The sequence below is a fragment of the Triticum dicoccoides genome, chromosome 2B, assembly GCF_002162155.2.
Source record: "Triticum dicoccoides isolate Atlit2015 ecotype Zavitan chromosome 2B, WEW_v2.0, whole genome shotgun sequence".
Taxonomy (NCBI): domain Eukaryota; kingdom Viridiplantae; phylum Streptophyta; class Magnoliopsida; order Poales; family Poaceae; genus Triticum; species Triticum dicoccoides.
In genome coordinates this window covers 171617324-171635557 of record NC_041383.1, presented here as the reverse complement: position 1 = coordinate 171635557, position 18234 = coordinate 171617324, and the positions used below count along the sequence as shown (strand labels likewise).

General features: G+C 52.4%; 2 protein-coding genes across 2 annotated transcripts; both read right to left on the bottom strand.

Moving 5' to 3' along the window:
* Positions 1 to 429: 429 nt before the first annotated feature.
* LOC119367470 (protein DMP2-like) lies at positions 430 to 1322 on the bottom strand. Its single transcript, XM_037632973.1, has one exon. It carries the CDS (start codon positions 1300 to 1302, stop codon positions 619 to 621), a length of 684 nt encoding a protein of 227 aa, XP_037488870.1. The 5' UTR covers positions 1303 to 1322; the 3' UTR covers positions 430 to 618.
* A 9343-nt stretch (positions 1323 to 10665) lies between these two features.
* LOC119360742 lies at positions 10666 to 12940 on the bottom strand. The gene is made up of 5 exons (XM_037626256.1): positions 12933 to 12940; positions 12268 to 12832; positions 11686 to 11922; positions 11375 to 11595; positions 10666 to 11295 (listed from the first exon to the last, which is right to left on the bottom strand). Exons 1-5 carry the CDS (start codon positions 12938 to 12940, stop codon positions 11031 to 11033), a joined length of 1296 nt encoding a protein of 431 aa, XP_037482153.1. The 3' UTR covers positions 10666 to 11030.
* Positions 12941 to 18234: the final 5294 nt, after the last annotated feature.

Below are 18234 nucleotides of genomic sequence, written 5' to 3'. Positions count from 1 at the left end.
CTTAGAGCGATTGTCGCGGTGGCGGCAAGCAACGATGGTCAGGGGAGGTTGAGGCGAGGGTGGGGCGGTGCACAACAGCGCTAGCCGGCCACAGGGGTGGACGCAGGCAGTTGGGTTGGGTTGGGGTGGGGTGGGGTACGTGGGCAGCTCCGTGAGGAGAAGAAGGGGAGGTTGAAGATGAAAAGTGCGAGGTGATCGTGGCCGTTGGATGATGATCAACGGTATTGACTAACGCCAAAAAAGAATACGTTAGCTGGCAAATAGGCACTCGCAAATTTCAGTATCGCGGCAAAGTATTTTTCATTCCCAACTAGATTTTCTAATCAACAGCTGTTCAAGGGGCAACAATAGTCCTTAAATCAACGGTTGATCATGGCAACAATGGCAATACGTATGAGGATGGCAATGGCCATGCTGACATACATATACTGACGTTCAAGGGCATGATTCATTGATTCCTTTCCTTTACATCTCATACATGTTTCTATCGTACAAGCGTTTGTTGCCATGTAGATGTACTATCCTTTTCACCCTCTCATGATGCTAGCATGAGTCTTTGCATTCGTGGTTTTCATATGTTTCCGATGGAGATACGTATATCTTGGTACGTGCTTCACTTCACTGCGAATGGGAGTGGGGCGTCATGTCCGTGTAGCCGACGCTCTTCCTGGTGGTGGGGAAGATCATGAACACCACGCTGGACAGGAACCCCGCCCCGAGCGGCAGGTTCACCAGCAGCTCCCTCACGTCCGCGCCGGCATCCGGAAACAGGCAGCTCTGTATGCTGGCGTCGGAGAATGCCACGGCCAGGAACACGACCGCGGAGAAGACGGCGTGCACGAAGTCCAGCCCGGTGAGCCTGAACCGGCCCAGGTCGTTGAACATGGCGTCCCGCTCGGCGGCCGCGCCGGCGAAGTTGAACGGGTAGAAGGACCGGAACGTGGCGATGCCGTAGTAGAGCTTGCCGTCGCTGCCGACGAGGCTGTCCGTGAAGGAGAGGAGCACGCAGGAGAGCGCGCAGGCGCCGATGAGCGCCAGCACCAGGTACCCGTTGGCCGTGTGGCAGACGCCGTGGTTGGTGAAGGACGGCGCCAGCGCCTGGAACGCCATCACCGTGCCCGTCGGGAGCAGCTTCAGCAGGTCCGACGCGCCCGACAGCGTCTTGTCCACCGGCGACTTGCCCTTGACTGGCTTCGCTTCCTGAGGCGGGCATTCTTGGCCGGTCACGGGCATTTGGACGCTTATCGCACCGGAATCCATGGAGCCGCCGGCCGGCTGATTCGACGATACACCGGAATCCATGGAGCCACCGGCCGGCTGATTCGACGAGGAGATTTACGAGCTACGTAGATGCTTTGGCGCCGTTGGGCTCCCTTTTATATCGAGTACGTGAGTGAGGAGTGTCAACCTGCGACAAGCAACAGGATGTGGTTGCTCGGAGCTACACGCGAGAGTGACGCCGGTGTAACCGAAATATTCTCGGCCTTTCGAACGCATGCAGGGTGGCTCACCCGGCCAAGGTAGCTTGGTTGCAATGATAAGAAACTGCACACAGAAACGGTTGTGCCAGACACTGGCCGATCCACAACGGACTCCTAGTTTCGGACGGACAGTCGTCGCTCAAGAAGTTGAGCTTACTTGAAAAAGGTTATCACAATAGCGACATGTCCCCCGCAAAAAAAGGTCTGTCTAGTCACATCTAGACGTGCTCTAGTTATTGCACATCTAAGTGATTCAATCAAATTAGAAAGAAAAATAAAAAAGACAAAATAAAATCCTTGTATGAATCTTAGCATAAAATCAATGACATAGGACTTAGATGTGCAATACTTAGAGCATATCTAGATGTGCTTTAGCAAAACTGGAAAAAACCTACATGCCAGACGCCTGACTTTGGATTTGGGTCAGTCGATTTCGCTACAAGGGAGAAACAGCCGGATAGGAGGAAGAAACTCGCTGGAGGAGAGGAAGAAGCTCGTTGGCAGGCTACCCCATCATCTATCTTAGGGTGAGGGGTGGGGAGGCATCACGGCAGTGGTGGGGGTGGCCACACGTCGTGGTGCAAGTTCGCCGAAGAAAAACCGGTCATCCCCCGGGGCTAGAGGGATGGCCGGGGGCAATGGCAAGACCGTCGATGGGGGCGGTTCAAGGGAGCACGATGCAGCGAGGCGGTCACGGGGGCGCCGCCGGCCACAGGGGCTGTAGCGGGCGGCGGAGGAAGAAGAACACGAGCGACCTGTTTTTAGGAAGGAGGAACAAGACGTAATCCAAACCGTTCTTTTTTTTATCTAGCGCTTGAGATTGATCGTACCAAAATCGACGGTCCTAAAGGAAATTTCAGTCTACTGGCTCCTAGCCATTTCCAAAGGTTATTAATAAATAAGCATCAATTTTAATTAAAAAGGAAATTCATCATGTTTTTTATTTCTTTAATCATCAACTCAGATAATATGGAGGTGATTGAGAGCATGCAGGAAGGAGGACAATCAGCGGGTGCGGCGTCGGCGGTATTCGAGGACTGCTATCACTAGTAGAAAATGGGCCATTTGTCCCGGTTCCAGAGGCCCATTAGCCCCGGTTCTGGAATCAGGACTAACGGGTCGAGACTAAAGCCCAACACCTCTAGTCCCGGTTCGCTTACGAACCGGGACAGATGGTGCTCCACGTGGCCGATGCGGCGAGCCCAGGCAGGAGGGCCTTTAGTCCCGGTTGGTAACACCAACCGGGACCAAATGGCATCCACGCGTCAGCAGCTCAGGAGCTGGGATTTTTGTTTTTTTCTTTGAAGGGGGGGGGGGTTAGCGGGTTTTGGAGGGTTAATTATTATGGGGTTTCATATATTGTGTTAGATAGCTGATAGCTAGAGAGAAGTGACCTCTCTTGTCTCCGTGCTTGGTCGACGCTAGCTACCATACGTATAGAGAGAACTCGACACGCTAACTAGTAAGCAAATGAAGGAACCATTAAGTACACATGATCGTCATGAACATATACAGAGAGAAGTGATCGACCTCTCTTTCTCCGTGAGATTGGTCGAACAACAAGTTTCCGTATATCTATCCCACGCCACTAGCTACATATATACAATATAAGATCTCTTACAAACCCTAACATCTAAGGTCTATTGGAACTTCCACATGGTATTCTTCGTCTTTATTTATGACGTGGTCAAGAAAGAATCCCGCCAATTCCTCTTGAATTGCTCGTATGTGATCATGTGGTAGGAGTTCATCCCGCATCTCCCACATCTAATCTAAAGAAGTGGGTCAATACATGTATATGAATGAAACTCAACACAAATGATGGTAATAAAATAAAATACATGTATATGCATGCGAGCCGGGAGGAGCCAGCTCCGGCGTTCGCGCTGTGCCGGTGAGGGAGAGGCGAGGCGGTAGATTCGAAACTGCCCCCTATGTCCACCTTGGACCTCTCGAGGGCAATGCGAAGGGCCAGCTCCTCATCAACATCGAGGTCAGAGTCAGAGCGGTTGCCAGCGCTCGACATGGTCGCCGGAGTCGTTGGAGTGGATCAAAATGGGATAAATCGGAGTAGGGGAGAAGAAGAGATGGAGTGAGATCGGAGTGAACTGAGCGGGGTTTTGGATTGGGGGTTTTGTGGGGACGGAGTGGGATAGGTGGACCGGGCTGACGTGGCGGACATGCCCGGACGTGTTCGAGCCATCCCATATCCGTTCTACATTTGGACTGGATATGAGGCCATGAGAGTCGTCGGACAACCCGGGCGTTTGAGACCAAGTTGAGGCATTCGAGTGGATTGGTTTTTTTTTTTTGGCCAGACTGCTTGTCCAGGCGTGACTGCCTATCCAGGCATTTGTGGCTGGTTTGTAATGCCCGGTTGTAGATGCTCTGACGCCCCAGACGATGAACACGTACATGCAGCAGAAGAGTAGACACCACTCGTTGTCAACGGCCACCTCTCTTTTGACCATTTTTCAACAGCCACCTTGTTGGGCCGGGGAGCTCGCTATGCACAAGAACATGTCCTTGAGCTGGCGGTGGAAGGCCTATTCAACTCAGACGAGGCCGGAAGCATGGTGTTTCTTAGAAAGAGATTTGTAGATCTTTTTGACCACTTTTATATGATGCATACTTGTCTATTTAGCTAAGGAATGATCCCGCAAGGAAAGAACTACGGAATGAGCCATCAGAAGTGGTGCATGTTCATATCTTCCTTCTGTTTATCTTTTCGGCTTAAGGGCATCTTCAACGGCAACCCATAAAAATTCACTCGCATCCGTCCACGGATAAGGAAGACCAGTCTGTGGACACGGATGCGGAAGGACGTCATCTAACTGTAGCCATATACATTTTCACAACAACTCAAATCAATCGGATGAAATTCGTGCAGACACGACCGGATTTCAAATAAACATGACGGATCTCATATAAAAATGCCGGATTTTCGTATAAACATGACGGATTTCAGTACATTTACATCAACGGTGCTAGTCCGGCTCTGGAGGTATAATAATACCTTATCTAAATCGCCGGCGGCGGACCCCTTTGTCTTCCTCATGTCCGGCAGCCCGATCACCGGACTGCCGGGAGCCCCGGAGGTATATGCGTCAGGACGGCTCGCTTTCCTACCACCCCGGAGGTATATGCGTCAGGACGGCTCGCTTCCCTACCACTCATCGGGGTGGAACCCCCGGCTGATGCTTCAGCGGGAGGGGAAGGCAGCGCCTCCGCTTCTGTGGAGCCCATGTGGGATTAGGGCTGCAAACGAGTCGAGTTCGAGCGAGCTGGACTAGGCTCAGCTCAAATTATACTAAAATTCGAGCGAGCTCAAACTGAGTGAAGTTCAAGGTCGAGCCATAAAAAGTGGCTCGTGCTCAGCTTGTATCGATCTCGAGCCGATCTCGAGCTAGTTTCGAGCTAAATTATAAGATGATTTTATGACTAATCTAAGGCAATTTTTTAAACATTATGGCCTACAACGCAACATACAAAACCACTATAGAATTTTACTTATTCTCTCTCAATTAAAGACTACCACTTGATAAATAGGAATCAATGAACTAGAAAGAAAGAAAAATGGAGATGCGTCTACTCTTAAACTTTGGCTGAGAATAATAGGATATTTGACACATGACTTACCATGCACCAAATTGAGGCTAAATTTCTCCTATTTAATTAGGCCTTCATGTCCTACTAGGTAAAACTGAGAAAAATTATACACGACATATATGGCAATAAATTATCCTATTTTCTTTAAATATACATCAAGATTATTTGATATTGTTATATGACATCGAGCTATCAAGCTAAAATCGAGCGAGCTAGTGTTGGCTCAAGATTAACTCATTTTTCTATCGAGCTACATATAGTGTTCATACTCAACTCATTTCTTTTCGAGTCGATCTCTAGTCGAGTCAAAATACGAGTCGATCTCGAGCAGCTCACGAGCCTCGAGCTTTTCTTGCAGCCCTATGTGGGATTGACGGAGGTCCTTGAAAGAGAAGAACCGGGCAAGACACGGGTTGTGTACACCGGCGTCACCTAGGCGGTGACCTTCATGAGACCCAAGCGGCGGCGGACTCCCGTGTTTTAATTCTCCTCGACGATGGCGGCGGACGCGGAGTCGCCGGCCACCGACTCATCGCTCTCCACGCACCTGTCTTCTGTCTCTGCCTGCATGGCACGGTCGCAGACACGGGAGGCGCGGTCGTCGACAGCAACGATGACGCCCATTCTGACGTGCTCCCCGACGTGCCGGCATGGGGCAAGTCGCCACTCCTCATTGAGTGGGCCTGAAGCGGCAAGTTGCTGAACCACGCGGCGACTTGGGGCGGCAACTTGCTCCATCGGGTCAGGCACGGGAGGTGGAGCAGTGAGCTGTCTCGCTCATATCCGGCGGGCTTGGCGGGTTACCTAGCCAGGTTGCATGCCGGAGAACTGCTCTTTGGAAGCCATCAGAAGAGTGGTGAAGGAGGAGATGCGAGAGCAGCGGAGGGGTGTGATTCTTGCCCGGCGTTTGGCCTCTTTTAAATAGAGGACGTGCGAGAGGACCTCGACCAGCGTTGCGTTTAATGCCGGTCCGGTCATGAACGGACGTGTGGCTGTAGTAGGTTTCTCGACTTCCACGCGTGTTTAATGGAGGCGTATGAATGCGGCAAGGAAGCGTGTTCAGCCTGACGTGCAGCGTGCAGTGCCCTCGGCCGGCGAGCCACTTCAATGGCGGAGGCACTGAGAGGTCACGTCCGCTCTGAGCCGCCTTCAATGTGAGCAATTAGCATCGGGCGGGATGCGCACGCGAGAGGGGGAGGTTTTTTTGGTGGGCCAGGACGATCGGAAGCAGGCGTGGGATCGGTCCGGACTCCCGCAAACCTTCCTCATTTTTTTTCTCTGGTTTGCGAGAGAAATCGCGTCTGGACCACGCCGCGGACCGATACAGGTCAACGTTGGATGGCTTCCGTGGTCCGAACAATACGGCCCGGACTGATGTGTGCGATTTGTAGGTCCGCCTTGGTGATTCCCTAAGCCAAGGATCCTGCAGGGTTTGTATCAAACTTATCGGTGTGTCTTTTATTCATGTCGAACTACTTGTTGTAAAATCATAAGGCTTTTGTTCGCCAAAGACGGGCAAGTGCCTCTTACCTATAAATAAAATCTTATTCTCTGCCGAGCTGCTCGTTGTCTTCTATTCATGGTTTTGGTCAGGTCACTGGTGGTCTGTCAGCAGTTTTGTTGTCTGCTTGTACTCCCTCCGTCCCATAATATAAGAATGTTTTTGACACTAGTGTAGTGTTGAAAATGTTCTTATATTTTAGGACAAAGAAAATATATTATAAAAGATGTAGCAAATGAGTATTGTAAGTTTTTATGAATCAGTAAATCTACAAATAGTTTTTCACTTGACCAATTGCAATGTACTTTTGATATACCGATTGTCAAAGTTGAGTGGTACTTAACACTATATTTTATTCATGTCGAACTACTTGTTGTAAAATTATAAGGCTTTTGTTTGCCAAAGCCGGGCAAGTGCCTCTTACCTATAAATAAAATCTTATTCTCTGCCGAGCTGCTTGTTGTCTTCTATTCATGGTTTTGGTGAGGTCACTGGTGATCTCTGTCAACAAGTTTTGTTGTTTGCTTGTATATTATAAAAGATGTAGCAAAGGAGTGTTGTAAGTTTTTATGAATCAGTAAATCTACAAATAGTTTTTTCACTTTGACCAATTGCAATGTACTTTTGACATACCGATGGTCAAAGTTGAGTAGTACTTAACACTATATTTTAAATGACACTCCCTCCGTCCCATAACATAAGATAGCTTGAAAAACGATCTCATATCATGGGATGGAGGAAGTAGTTCACTAAAATGTGTGAGTTACCCTGCTTAGTTAATTTAGTCAGAACAAGTGAACGGTCCAGTTTATGGGTACGCTACACTTATGCAAAGGTTCTAAAGCAACTGTATCCTTATATTCTAATAGGAAGGGATGTTAGTTTTAAATTATAACTAGCTGTCAAAGAGTAGTAATTAACAATATTCCATTCTAATCAATCATTCGAGCCGCCCTAACGCCAATCATTGACCATGATTACTGTTGGTCCCTAGTGACCTTTCTTTTGCTTGCTAATGATGGCACATGCCAACTTAAACCATAAAACCTAACTAGCATATTCATCTTTATTATCATGCATCCAGTACGTTAATGGATTCCAGCATGATGCATTCCTACTGGTTAGGGAGGATGTTCCAACAATTTTATCGCGCATTGTTAATATTTCAAAGTATGATCAAGGCCGGGGTGCATCTCCAGTGATGAGGCCATGCTCTGGTTATTTGGCAAAAAGCAAGTGGTTTCTTTGCCCTACGGCAATGGAAAAAATGTGCCAATTGCATGTAAACAATCTTGTGAAGTGGTCATGCAATTATCGTATCAATCATCACAATAATAGAGATCAAATCAAAGAATATGCTCTCACGGTACGCCATGTTACTTTTTTGTGCTCTCGCAGAAACGGTACGAGCTGTGGTGGTCCATATATGTGCTACGTCTTGTACGAAAACACAGACTTTAAATTTCATGTATTCAACTAGAAGTCATTTTTTAGAAAGTTCACAGCAAAAACATCCATGAGAGATTTCACTATGTTCATTATGATTTCCTAAATTTTATGGACTTCCACAATCTGAATGATTCGTGAGAAAATAACTAACTATGTGTTTTTTCATGGTGAGTGGTAACCTCTATTAGCTTGACATAGTTACATCAATACAATATGTTATAGAAACAATAATATGAGATCTAAAATTATATGTTTGCAAGACAAATAGGGTCATCGGCTTCACCAATGTCTGTCTATACACTTTTGCACCCACTAGTTAATATAGTTATCATAATCCTTAACGGTCAACTGCACACATGCTAAGACCTCTTACTGTGTCTTATGTCCATTGTTTAGTTTTAAAACTCATATTAAGGCATGCATGCTCCATCCTCCTCGGCTTTGCCTGCGATCGTCCCGCCTCTGCCTCCGGCCGCCTTGTCTTCCCACCTCCTCCCATTTTCTTCTCACTGCACACACATTCCTACTCCTCATCCTCCTTCTGCCGCCATTGTCGAGCTAGGGCACCACCACACACAGCAAATCCTTCATCAGATGGGCTTATTACCACTACTATCTGATGCCGGTTGTCGTCGCATTTCGTTGGTGACCTAATCACCGTTAATGCACTACTCCATCCACCTTCCGACTCGATGTCGCAGGCTTGTCCCTCTTCGTTCAATCTTCCGACTCGATGTCGCGGGCTTGTCCCTCTTCGTTCAATCTTCCGACTCGATGTCGCGGGCTTGTCCCTCTTCGTTCCACTCCCTCCCCCTTCTCCTATCCTTCCAATCCAGCGTTCGAAATCTCCTATGTTTCGGTAATTTGGTGGGACTAAAATTTTATAATCTCGAAATTTTGGGCCAGATTCGAATTATTTTCAAGCCAAATTTAAATTAGGCCTGACCGTAACATGATGCAAGCATGCATGAAGATCAATATAACATGATGAAGCTTTAGCTCGCATGGAGATGAGAGCGCAGAGCTAAGAGCTAAATTATAGGCATGCGTGGCGTAGTATAATGCTGGTAGCTAGCGGAAAGCATGCGTCAAAAGGGAATCAGGCCGTAGGCGCCGCTCGGTCGTTGCCGCGCCATTTTCTTATGCTGCTCCGATCCAACTTGCATGCCATGCCACGGCGCGCCCTCCATCGCCCGGCACGGTTCCTCCCCATGTGCCAACGCGCAATAATCGAACTTCGTCCGCACCTATATATACCAGCGCCCGGAGGCTCGCTTGCTCCCCATGCTTCCTACAGCTCACAGCTCTCTCACTCGTCTGCGACCGGCCGGTTGGTTAACTTAGCTGCCACCTTAGCTAGCTCACCTCACATGGGTCTCGAGGTGCTCACGGCGAGGGACCAGCTGCCGATGTGCCGCTACCAGCGGCTCCGCGGCGAGCTCTGCAACGACGACGGCGACGGCGGCCAGGAGGTGGCGGCGTCGGCGTCGGCCGCCAGGTGGACGAGGGCGAGGCGACCGCTGCGGCTGCGGAGGAGGCTGTCGGGAAAGAAGGCGGTGCCGGTGCTGTTCCGGATGGCGCAGCGCAGGCGTGGGGTGAGGCTGCTGATGCGGCTGGTGCTCCTGGCGCCGGCGCGGCGGGCGGCCGCGCTGCTGGCGGAGCTGGTGCGGCGGATCGCGTGCGCCGCCGAGTGCCCCGCCATCGTGTTCTCCTCGCAGTGGGGGCTCCCGGCGCTGTCCCACTCCGCCAGCGGCGGCGCCAGCCGCACCGCCAGGCTGCGGGCTTTCTACCTCGAGAGGAGCCTCTCCGCCGGCTCCGGCGCCGGCTCCCCCTGCTGATCGCCTCACCACACCACACCATCGACAGCCTGCGGATGGTCATCAACTCATCATGCACGCACGAGCTAGCAAATCGTCTTCCCGATACTGTAATCATGCGCTGCATGTAAGGCTCGAGCTATAGCAAAGCATCTTCACGATGCTGTAATCATGTAAGGATTGCTCCTGAAGATGAGTCATGCGTGCACATGGCTTGGCAAGAAGAATGTTGCCGACTCGCTGTAGCTGTACTGCCGAGTGCTTTTGCGTACGTTAATTGAGGCAACTTGCGATTCGTTTTTGGAAGAAAAAAATTTGCATGAGACCGTGCTGTACGTGCTGCTGGCTTTAACTTGTTTCATTGACGTTCGGTTACATCGTCGATCCATGAGCAGGAAACCGAGGATGTACACAAGTACAGAGCAAGCACACCACGACACAATTACGTCACGTAATGGCACGACCACGTATGTGCGCGCGGCCACTGCACATGCTAAGAATTTTTGGGACGCACGAAAGCCTCACGTCTCACGTCTCGTGGATGTTCAAAGCCAATGCCTGTCAGTTTCAGCCTTTCAGCTAGCAAACATGCAGTTTCAGTTTCAATCTCCTTCCAGGGGGAAAGGGCTGGTGAAACAACTAGACGTGCACCAACACTCCAACAGTTCAGCATGGTTACCTGATAGCAGGACACAAATTTGGAAGAAGCGTAATGCGCGCCTGAAACCCTGAACAAACTCTGGAGTCTGTAAGGAACTGATTCAAAGTAAGAGGACGGATACTAGAAAGGCAAGAGTCACAAACAATCTCTACACCAATCCAAGCAAGAATTCTCTGTTATTTCTAAGAAAGAGATCTTTCTAACTGTCATATATTCACAAAATGAAACAAATGCTTATGAGAAGCTACCGCGACACCAGGCGGAGCCTAACCGTCACCGTGTTTTCCTTCTGCAATTCGTGTATGTTTTCCAACTGAATAAATCCGGTCAGGTAAATCCACATTGTTCCAGGTTAGAAGAAAGAACCCACGAAGTCTTGATCTTTCACACCCGACCCAACCAACACAAGTGCTGCGGCAGAGTGCAGAACATTCTGTAAAACCCTGGCTGGATCTTTCAACCACCTGCAGTTCTTCATCCGGTTAAAGAATCCACTGCATGCCAGTATGCCACTACACAACATCAACTGGCACAGAGCTGGAACTTCGATGGCGATCACTGAGCTCCGGCGCCGGGACAGCAGGGACGACAGCAGGTTCAGGTTGCTGCGCGCCTTCCGCGCTTTGTATGCCATCCAAGGCTCTTCTCGCGTAGACCGTAAACCCGACCCCGATAAGAACGGCGACGATGGCAGAGATGACGTTGTACACTATCTCCACTGTTGTCATCCGACGCTGGTCATACTTCAGGTCCGCCAGTGCGAGAATCAGCCGGCCACTGCTCAAAATTATCTTGGTTAGGAGGGAGTATCCGATCTCCTATTTATGGTGCTGGATATCTGAACTCTGAATCATACCTGTAGATGTTGACCAACGCGTCAGGTACCATTCCAACAACCGAGCCACAAATGTAAGGGGTGAACTTGATCTGGGTGACGGTTGCAACATAGTTGAGCATCACATAAGGGAACGGCGAGAGTCGTAACAGCGCAACCACCCGGAACTGCTGGAACCAGCCCCCTCTCCCAGCCAGTTTGATCAGAGCCATCTGCTGAGGCCATTTCTTCTCTAACCATCCCTGCAATGCATTCGGAAACAGATGCAGGCTAGAATTCAGGGCACACTATCATACTCATATTTTATGAAGTGGAGATATGATGAATATTACATGAATGCGATGGAGGAACAGCGAGCCGATCCAGTACGGTATGGACATGCCTATGCCGGTGCCAACCAGGATGATCAAGAGGCCCAGGCCGTAGCCGAATATTATCCCTGTCAACCACATGGACGGGAAAGAAGGCAGGAACACGGTAGGGAAGACGGACATGGACATGACCAGCACAAGGGCCAGCACCGGGCGCCCGAAAGATGTCGCCTCCCATCGCATGATCGGCAGGAGCACCTACAATGCAACATCATGCCGTAAAAGCAGATCAAAGACTCCAACATGCAGATAAAAAGATTAGCGAAATTAGAGTGTAGAGCATGAGCAGTTCAGCAGAGTCCAGAATCCTGATGGCATCATCAGTGTACAAAACAGAAATGGCATGTGCTTATGTACTGTCTGGGAATTGTTTGGATGAATGAACTAGAGATTCCATTGAGTTAACCACATGGGTTCCCCAGGAGACACAATCACGTGTCAAACAGGAGTGAAATTACTAAAGAAAAACAACCAAATCTGTAGAATAGTAGGAGTACTAGTACAGTAGTAGAATAGAAGGCTGGGATGGGGGGGACGAAGAACCTTGTCTGATAAGAGGGGGAGCCCCCATTTGTAGAAGGCATAGCCGACCGCCGCCACTAGCAGGCCTCCGAGCACCAGCCTCGTCCACGGGATCCCCGACCACCACCGCCGCCTCGGCCTCGGCCCCGGTTGCGGGTGCGCAGGCGCAGTCGCAGGCAAATTCTCCACTCTCACCTCAGGTGCGGCCGATGGCGTCGCACTCGCCGCTCTCACCTCAGGCGCCGCCGATGCCGTCACACTCTCCGCCCTCACCTCAGACGCCGCGGATGCCGCCACACTCTCCGCTCTCACCTCAGGTGCCGCCGATGCCGTCACACTCCCTGCTCTCGCCTCCGGTGCTGTGGGTGCCGCCAAATTCTCCGCCCTCGCCTCAGGCGCCGCCGATTTATCCGGAGCCGGCGGCGGCGGCATCGGCGTGACCGTGACCTGCACCGCCGTGCGCCCGTCTCCTTCCGAGTCGTGCGGCCGCGAGCCTACCTCGCATCCCCCCGATCCTGCCCCGCCGGGGGGCTCCGGGGAAGAGCCCGGCGCGCCTGAACCCTCCGCCGCTGCCACCTCCTCGGAGCTAAACACGTGCACGCACGGATCAAAACATAGTCGGTCAGGAAACCAAAGAGACGACGCGCGGCGGCATGAAACAGCGTGCGTGTGCGCGGCGGGCTTACCTGCGCATCGTGCTCTCCCGAGCCGTGGACGCTGCGCTTGCCTAGATGCTGCTGTTGCTGCCGAGAGCGATGGGAGAAGGAAGCGGCGCGCGTCATGGCGTGGTAAAGGAATGAACGCGTGGGCGAGGTGATGGAGGGAGAGGGCGGAGATGCCACGGAAGAGATCGATCGACTCGATCGGGTCTCTCTCTTCCTCCCCGAACCGCGGGAGACGAGGACTCTGAGAGGGAGCGAGAAGCGGGCCCAAGACACGGCCCGTGGGCTAACGGATGGAACTGGCCCACGAGAACAAAAACTAGCAGCCCGACGACATCTGGGAGCTGTTTCCGGTGGTCCCACTTATATCTGGCCATGGGCCGGGCCGGGCCGGGCTTGGGCCGGGCCTGAAAAAGCCCACGGCAGAAAACTGAGGCCCAGGCCCTCCCAGGCCTATCACTGGGCCTAATTTTCAAGCCCAAGCCCGGCCCATCTGGTAAAAAGCCCTAAAAAGCCCTTAAGGCTTAGGGCCGTGGGCCGGGCCTCTTCCTTAAAATGCCAATATGCCAAGCCAATCCCGTCCAGGCCCTACTGGTGGGCTCAAAAGCCCGGCCCATGGGCAAGCCCATCGGGCCTAGGCCCTGGATTTTAGGGTCGGGCTTGGGTGGGCCGACAGGGCCGGGCCTGAGATGGTCAGGACTAGTCCCACTCGTCTCCGACGGTTGCAGGATAGAGAACAGCATGTCAATGTCTGGAGTGCGGCTTACGCCATTCTTATGCTATGTTTGCGTGTCGTACGCCATGACGCCTCAATGGTGGAGGCCGTGTTGTACGAAATAAAAGTACGATTCTTCTTCTATCCATGCTCTATTGCGGCTAGTCCTGGCCATCTCAGGCCCGGCCCTGTCGGCCCACCCAGGCCCGGCCCTAAAATCCAGGGCCTAGGCCCGATGGGCTTGCCCATGGGCCGGGCTTGGGCCTGACTTTTGAGCCCACCAGTAGGGCCTGGACGGGCTTGGGCTTGGCATATTGGCATTTTAAGGAAGAGGCCCGGCCCACGGCCCTAAGCCCTAAGGGCTTTTTAGGGCTTTTTACCAGATGGGTCGGGCTTGGGCTTGAAAATTAGGCCCAGTGATAGGCCTGGGAGGGCCTGGGCCTCAGTTTTCTGCCGTGGGCTTTTTCAGGCCCGGCCCATGGCCAGATATAATTGCGGCTAAGGCCAACTCCACCACGTGACCCATTTTTACCCCAAATCGTCAGTTTGTGTCTCTTTGGGGTAAAACGGACAAACCGAACGACCCACCGCATGGGAGCATATGGACGTTTCGTCCGGTCCGTGTCCGCTTTTGCCTCATTTCCAGACCAAAGTTGCTCTCGGTTTGGGGCCAAAGCGGACGGAAAGCGGACGTCTTCGCATCCTCGTCGTCCGTCTGTGTCCGCCCTCGACCCCACCTGTCAGTCTCTCTTTTTCTCTTTTTCTGTACCTGCCCAGCACGCGCACCACGCCACTCTAGTACATCAGTAGCACCGGCCCCCCTCCAGTTCACACCCATGGCGCCTCCGCCTTTGCTCTCCCTCTCCACGCTCCTTCTCCTACTCGCCGCCGCCTCCCATGCCTCTGCCAAGCCCGTCGGAAATGCTCAAAGAACGCCACCGCGGCCGAGCTGCTCGCGTACCGGCTGGAGCGGGACGAGAAGAGGGCAGCGCCGCTCTCTGCGGCCGCTGGCGCGGCCAACGGCACGCGTCGCGCCGGGGGAGGGGTCGTGGCGCCGGTTGTGTCCGGCCTGGCCCAGGGGAGCGGGGAGTACTTCACCAAGATCCCGGGCACGCGCACCTCGTACACCCACTACCCGACGCGCTCCCGGCGCTGGCCCGGCTCGACGGCCTCGCCTTCTGCTACTTCTAGCTGCGCCTCTCCGGGCGCCGGAGCGACAGGCGCCACCGCGAGGGGGAGAAGGTCGCGCCTCTCCGGGCGCCGGGCTGCTCTTCATGCCCCTACAGAACGGCCAACTCCACCGCGGGCAGCCATGGCGCGGGCGCACGGGCGCGGTGTGCGGCCGCAGGCAGCCATGGCGCTGGCGCCCGGGCGCGGCGCGCGGGCGTCGGGCGGCGTGCGCGGGCGCGGCAGCACGGGCGGCCTGGCACGGGCACGGGGCGCGGCGGCCCGGGCGGCCTGGCCCGGGCGCGGGGCGCGGCGGCGAGCTTGGGCGGACGAGGCGGCCGCGGCGGCGAGTTCTCTATGCCTGCTACGTGTTTGAAGAAATGACGAGGACGGACAGCTGGTGAAATGGGGTAAAAATGGGGTAGCAGCGCTGCGTGCAGCGAGTTTGTCCGGCCTCTGTCCGGCATTTTCTCTCCCTATTTCTACCCCATACGGACAAAATCCGGACAAAATGGGGTGAGTTTTAGGGTCGTGCGGTGGAGTTGGCCTAACATGGCCCGGTGGTGGTCCGTGGTCGATACTTTGGAGCATATGTGTGTCAATCATGTGGATTAACGGTTCTCATTTTGGCGAATGTCACCTGGCACTTTGGCCTTCTTTTTTTGCAGGTGGTTGATGTCACATGTGTTTTGTAGATGATTCTCTAGTCCTCCTCTTTTGTGCTTATGGCCAACTTCCTCCCATGGTATTGACAACGATGCAGTGAGGCGCTGATGGTGTGGCTGGTGTGCGGCGGTCGGAGGTGGGGAGCGGCGGTCGGAGCTCGGCAGGAGGCCCTGCGGTGCGGCGGGCCAGACAGGAGTCGGCAGCAAGGCGTTGGCGTGGTTGGGTGGCTGCGGCACCGTCCGGAGGCAGCGCGGTGATTCCGCGGCCAGGTGGTGAAGTCGGCTTTGTGAGGCTCGGCCAAGATGGAGTCTTGGCGAGCAGCGAGCGACCGGCTACCTCTGTGCGGTGTGATGAGCGGCGGTGCTTTCCCGGTGGTGCAGCTTGGCTTCATGGAGATGCGGGTCCAGCCGTCGCAAGGCTGTCCCTTGGAGTGGGCGATGGTTGTTGCTGGCATTTTGGGCCTTGCCGGAGGTGTGGGATGGCTGCGGTTCCTTGTCCAGGCGAGGCCCTGATGGTGTGGCTGGTGTGCTCCTTGTCGTGTGTTCGGTCGTCTGCTCTCGGCTTTGCAGCTACGTTTGGTGAAGCGTTGCGGTGGCGGCAGTGTGAAGCTTCTTGGACGGTGTTGCCAAAGTCTAGGTGGTGTGGTGGTGTGCGACGCGCGGATGAAAATCTTGCACGACTTCCATCGGCCGATGGCGATGGCACCCATGGATGTCATTCCCCTCCTTGGAGGCGTCGTTGAGGCGTGTTCGGCATGTACCTCGCTTACTTGGAGTTGTGGTGGTCTCCGGGCGAAAGCCTTTGATTCGGTTGGATCAGCACAATGGCGGCGTCCTCGACGTCGTTCCTCTATTGAGAGCATTGTGTTTGGAGACATGACCGGCTCCTCGTCGCTCTCCTCCGGTGTTCGCCGTTGTCCTCATTGATGCTCTGCGGCGCTATGTACGCCCGTCGCCGGTGTGTCCAAGATTGCATCTTCCTCGGATCGGATCGAGTCCTGCCACCCACTCGCCACTTATTCTAGGCGATAAGAGTGGATGGTGCGTCGACAAGTGAAGTGTTGTGGGAGTTGGTGTTCTTTGGAGATGTTCGGTTTCAGTCGAGACGCGGTGTTGTGTGTAGATGAGGATAGGCTCTTTGCTTTGTAGCTTGCTTTGCGGTGTTGGCCGTCTTTGGTTTGGCTTCGGTGTGGTGTTTGTGCTATGCTTGTTGTTCGCAGCGAGTGTAGTTTCTTGTAACTCAAATTCTGCCTTCTATAAAGCTATGGTACGCCTAGGCGTACTCTCGAAAAAAACGATGCAGTGATTCAGCGATATGCCTTGCAAAGAGCACGTCCCGTGCCCACAATGCATCCAACGACTTGGCTTACCGAAAACTTTGAGGTTAGTCCAAGTTATGCAAATTTGGTCTTCTATTGTTACAATTATGACAAAATGCCAGGATGCAAAATGTCAACCTAGATACGACTTTTGAATGTCCTCGATGTAACTTAGTGTTTCCTGTGGTGTCTCTTCGTTGTTTGCATTGTTTCGTCTTTTTCATTTGATATGTTTTGTTTAATTGATAGATAAAGTCGAAAGCTTGCTCTTAAAGTATGAAAAAAATGTTGGAAATATGCCCTAGAGGCAATAATAAATAAGTTATTATTATATTTCCTCGTTCATGATAATCGTTTATTATCCATGCTATAATTGTATTGATAGGAAACTCAGATACATGTGTGGATACATAGACAACACCATGTCCCTAGTAAGCCTCTAGTTGACTAGCTCGTTGATCAATAGATGGTTACGGTTTCCTGACCATGGACATTGGATATCATTGATAACAGGATCACATCATTAGGAGAATGATGTGATGGACAAGACCCAATCCTAAGCCTAGCATAGAGATCGTGTAGTTCGTATGCTGAAGCTTTTCTAATGTCAAGTATCTTTTCCTTAGACCATGAGATTGTGCAACTCCCGGATACCGTAGGAATGCTTTGGGTGTACCAAACGTCACAACGTAACTGGGTGGCTATAAAGGTGCACTACAGGTATCTCCGAAAGTGTCTGTTGGGTTGGCACGAATCGAGACTGGGATTTGTCACTCCGCGTAAACGGAGAGATATCTCTGGGCCCACTCGGTAGGACATCATCATAGTGTGCACAATGTGACCAAGGGGTTGATCACGGGATATGTGTTACGGAACGAGTAAAGAGACTTGCTGGTAACGAGATTGAGCAAGGTATCGGTATACCGACGATCGAATCTCGGGCAAGTATAATACCGCTAGACAAAGGGAATTGTATACGGGATCGATTGAGTCCTTGACATCGTGGTTCATCTGACAAGATCATCGTGGAACATGTGGGAGCCAACATGGGTATCCAGATCCCGCTGTTGGTTATTGACCGGAGAGTTGTCTCGGTCATGTCTGCATGGTTCCCGAACCCGTAGGGTCTACACACTTAAGGTTCGATGACGCTAGGGTTATAAAGGAAGTTTGTATGTGGTTACCGAATGTTGTTCGGAGTCCTGGAAGAGATCCCGGACATCACGAGGAGTTCCGGAATGGTCCGGAGGTAAAGATTTATATATGGGAAGTCTTATTTTGGTCGCCGGAAAAGTTTCGCACTTTATCGGTATTGTACCGGGAGTGCCGAAAGGGGTCCGAGGGTCCATCGGGGGGGGCACATGGGCTGTAGGGGGTGCGCCTTGGCCTATATGGGCCAAGGGCACCAGCCCCAAGAGGCCCATGCGCCAAGATATAAGAAAAAGGGGAGAGTCCTCAAA

Bases quoted from the DNA above. Each gene is read 5' to 3' on its own strand.
- LOC119367470 (XM_037632973.1), bottom strand. From the start codon at position 1,302: ATGGATTCCGGTGTATCGTCGAATCAGCCGGCCGGCGGCTCCATGGAT.
- LOC119360742 (XM_037626256.1), bottom strand. The intron at 11,923-12,267 runs GTTCTTCGTCCC...GTTGCATTGTAG, and splicing joins TCCCCCTCTTATCAGACAAG to GTGCTCCTGCCGATCATGCG. The intron at 11,596-11,685 runs GTAATATTCATC...AATGCATTGCAG, and splicing joins TGTTCCTCCATCGCATTCAT to GGATGGTTAGAGAAGAAATG.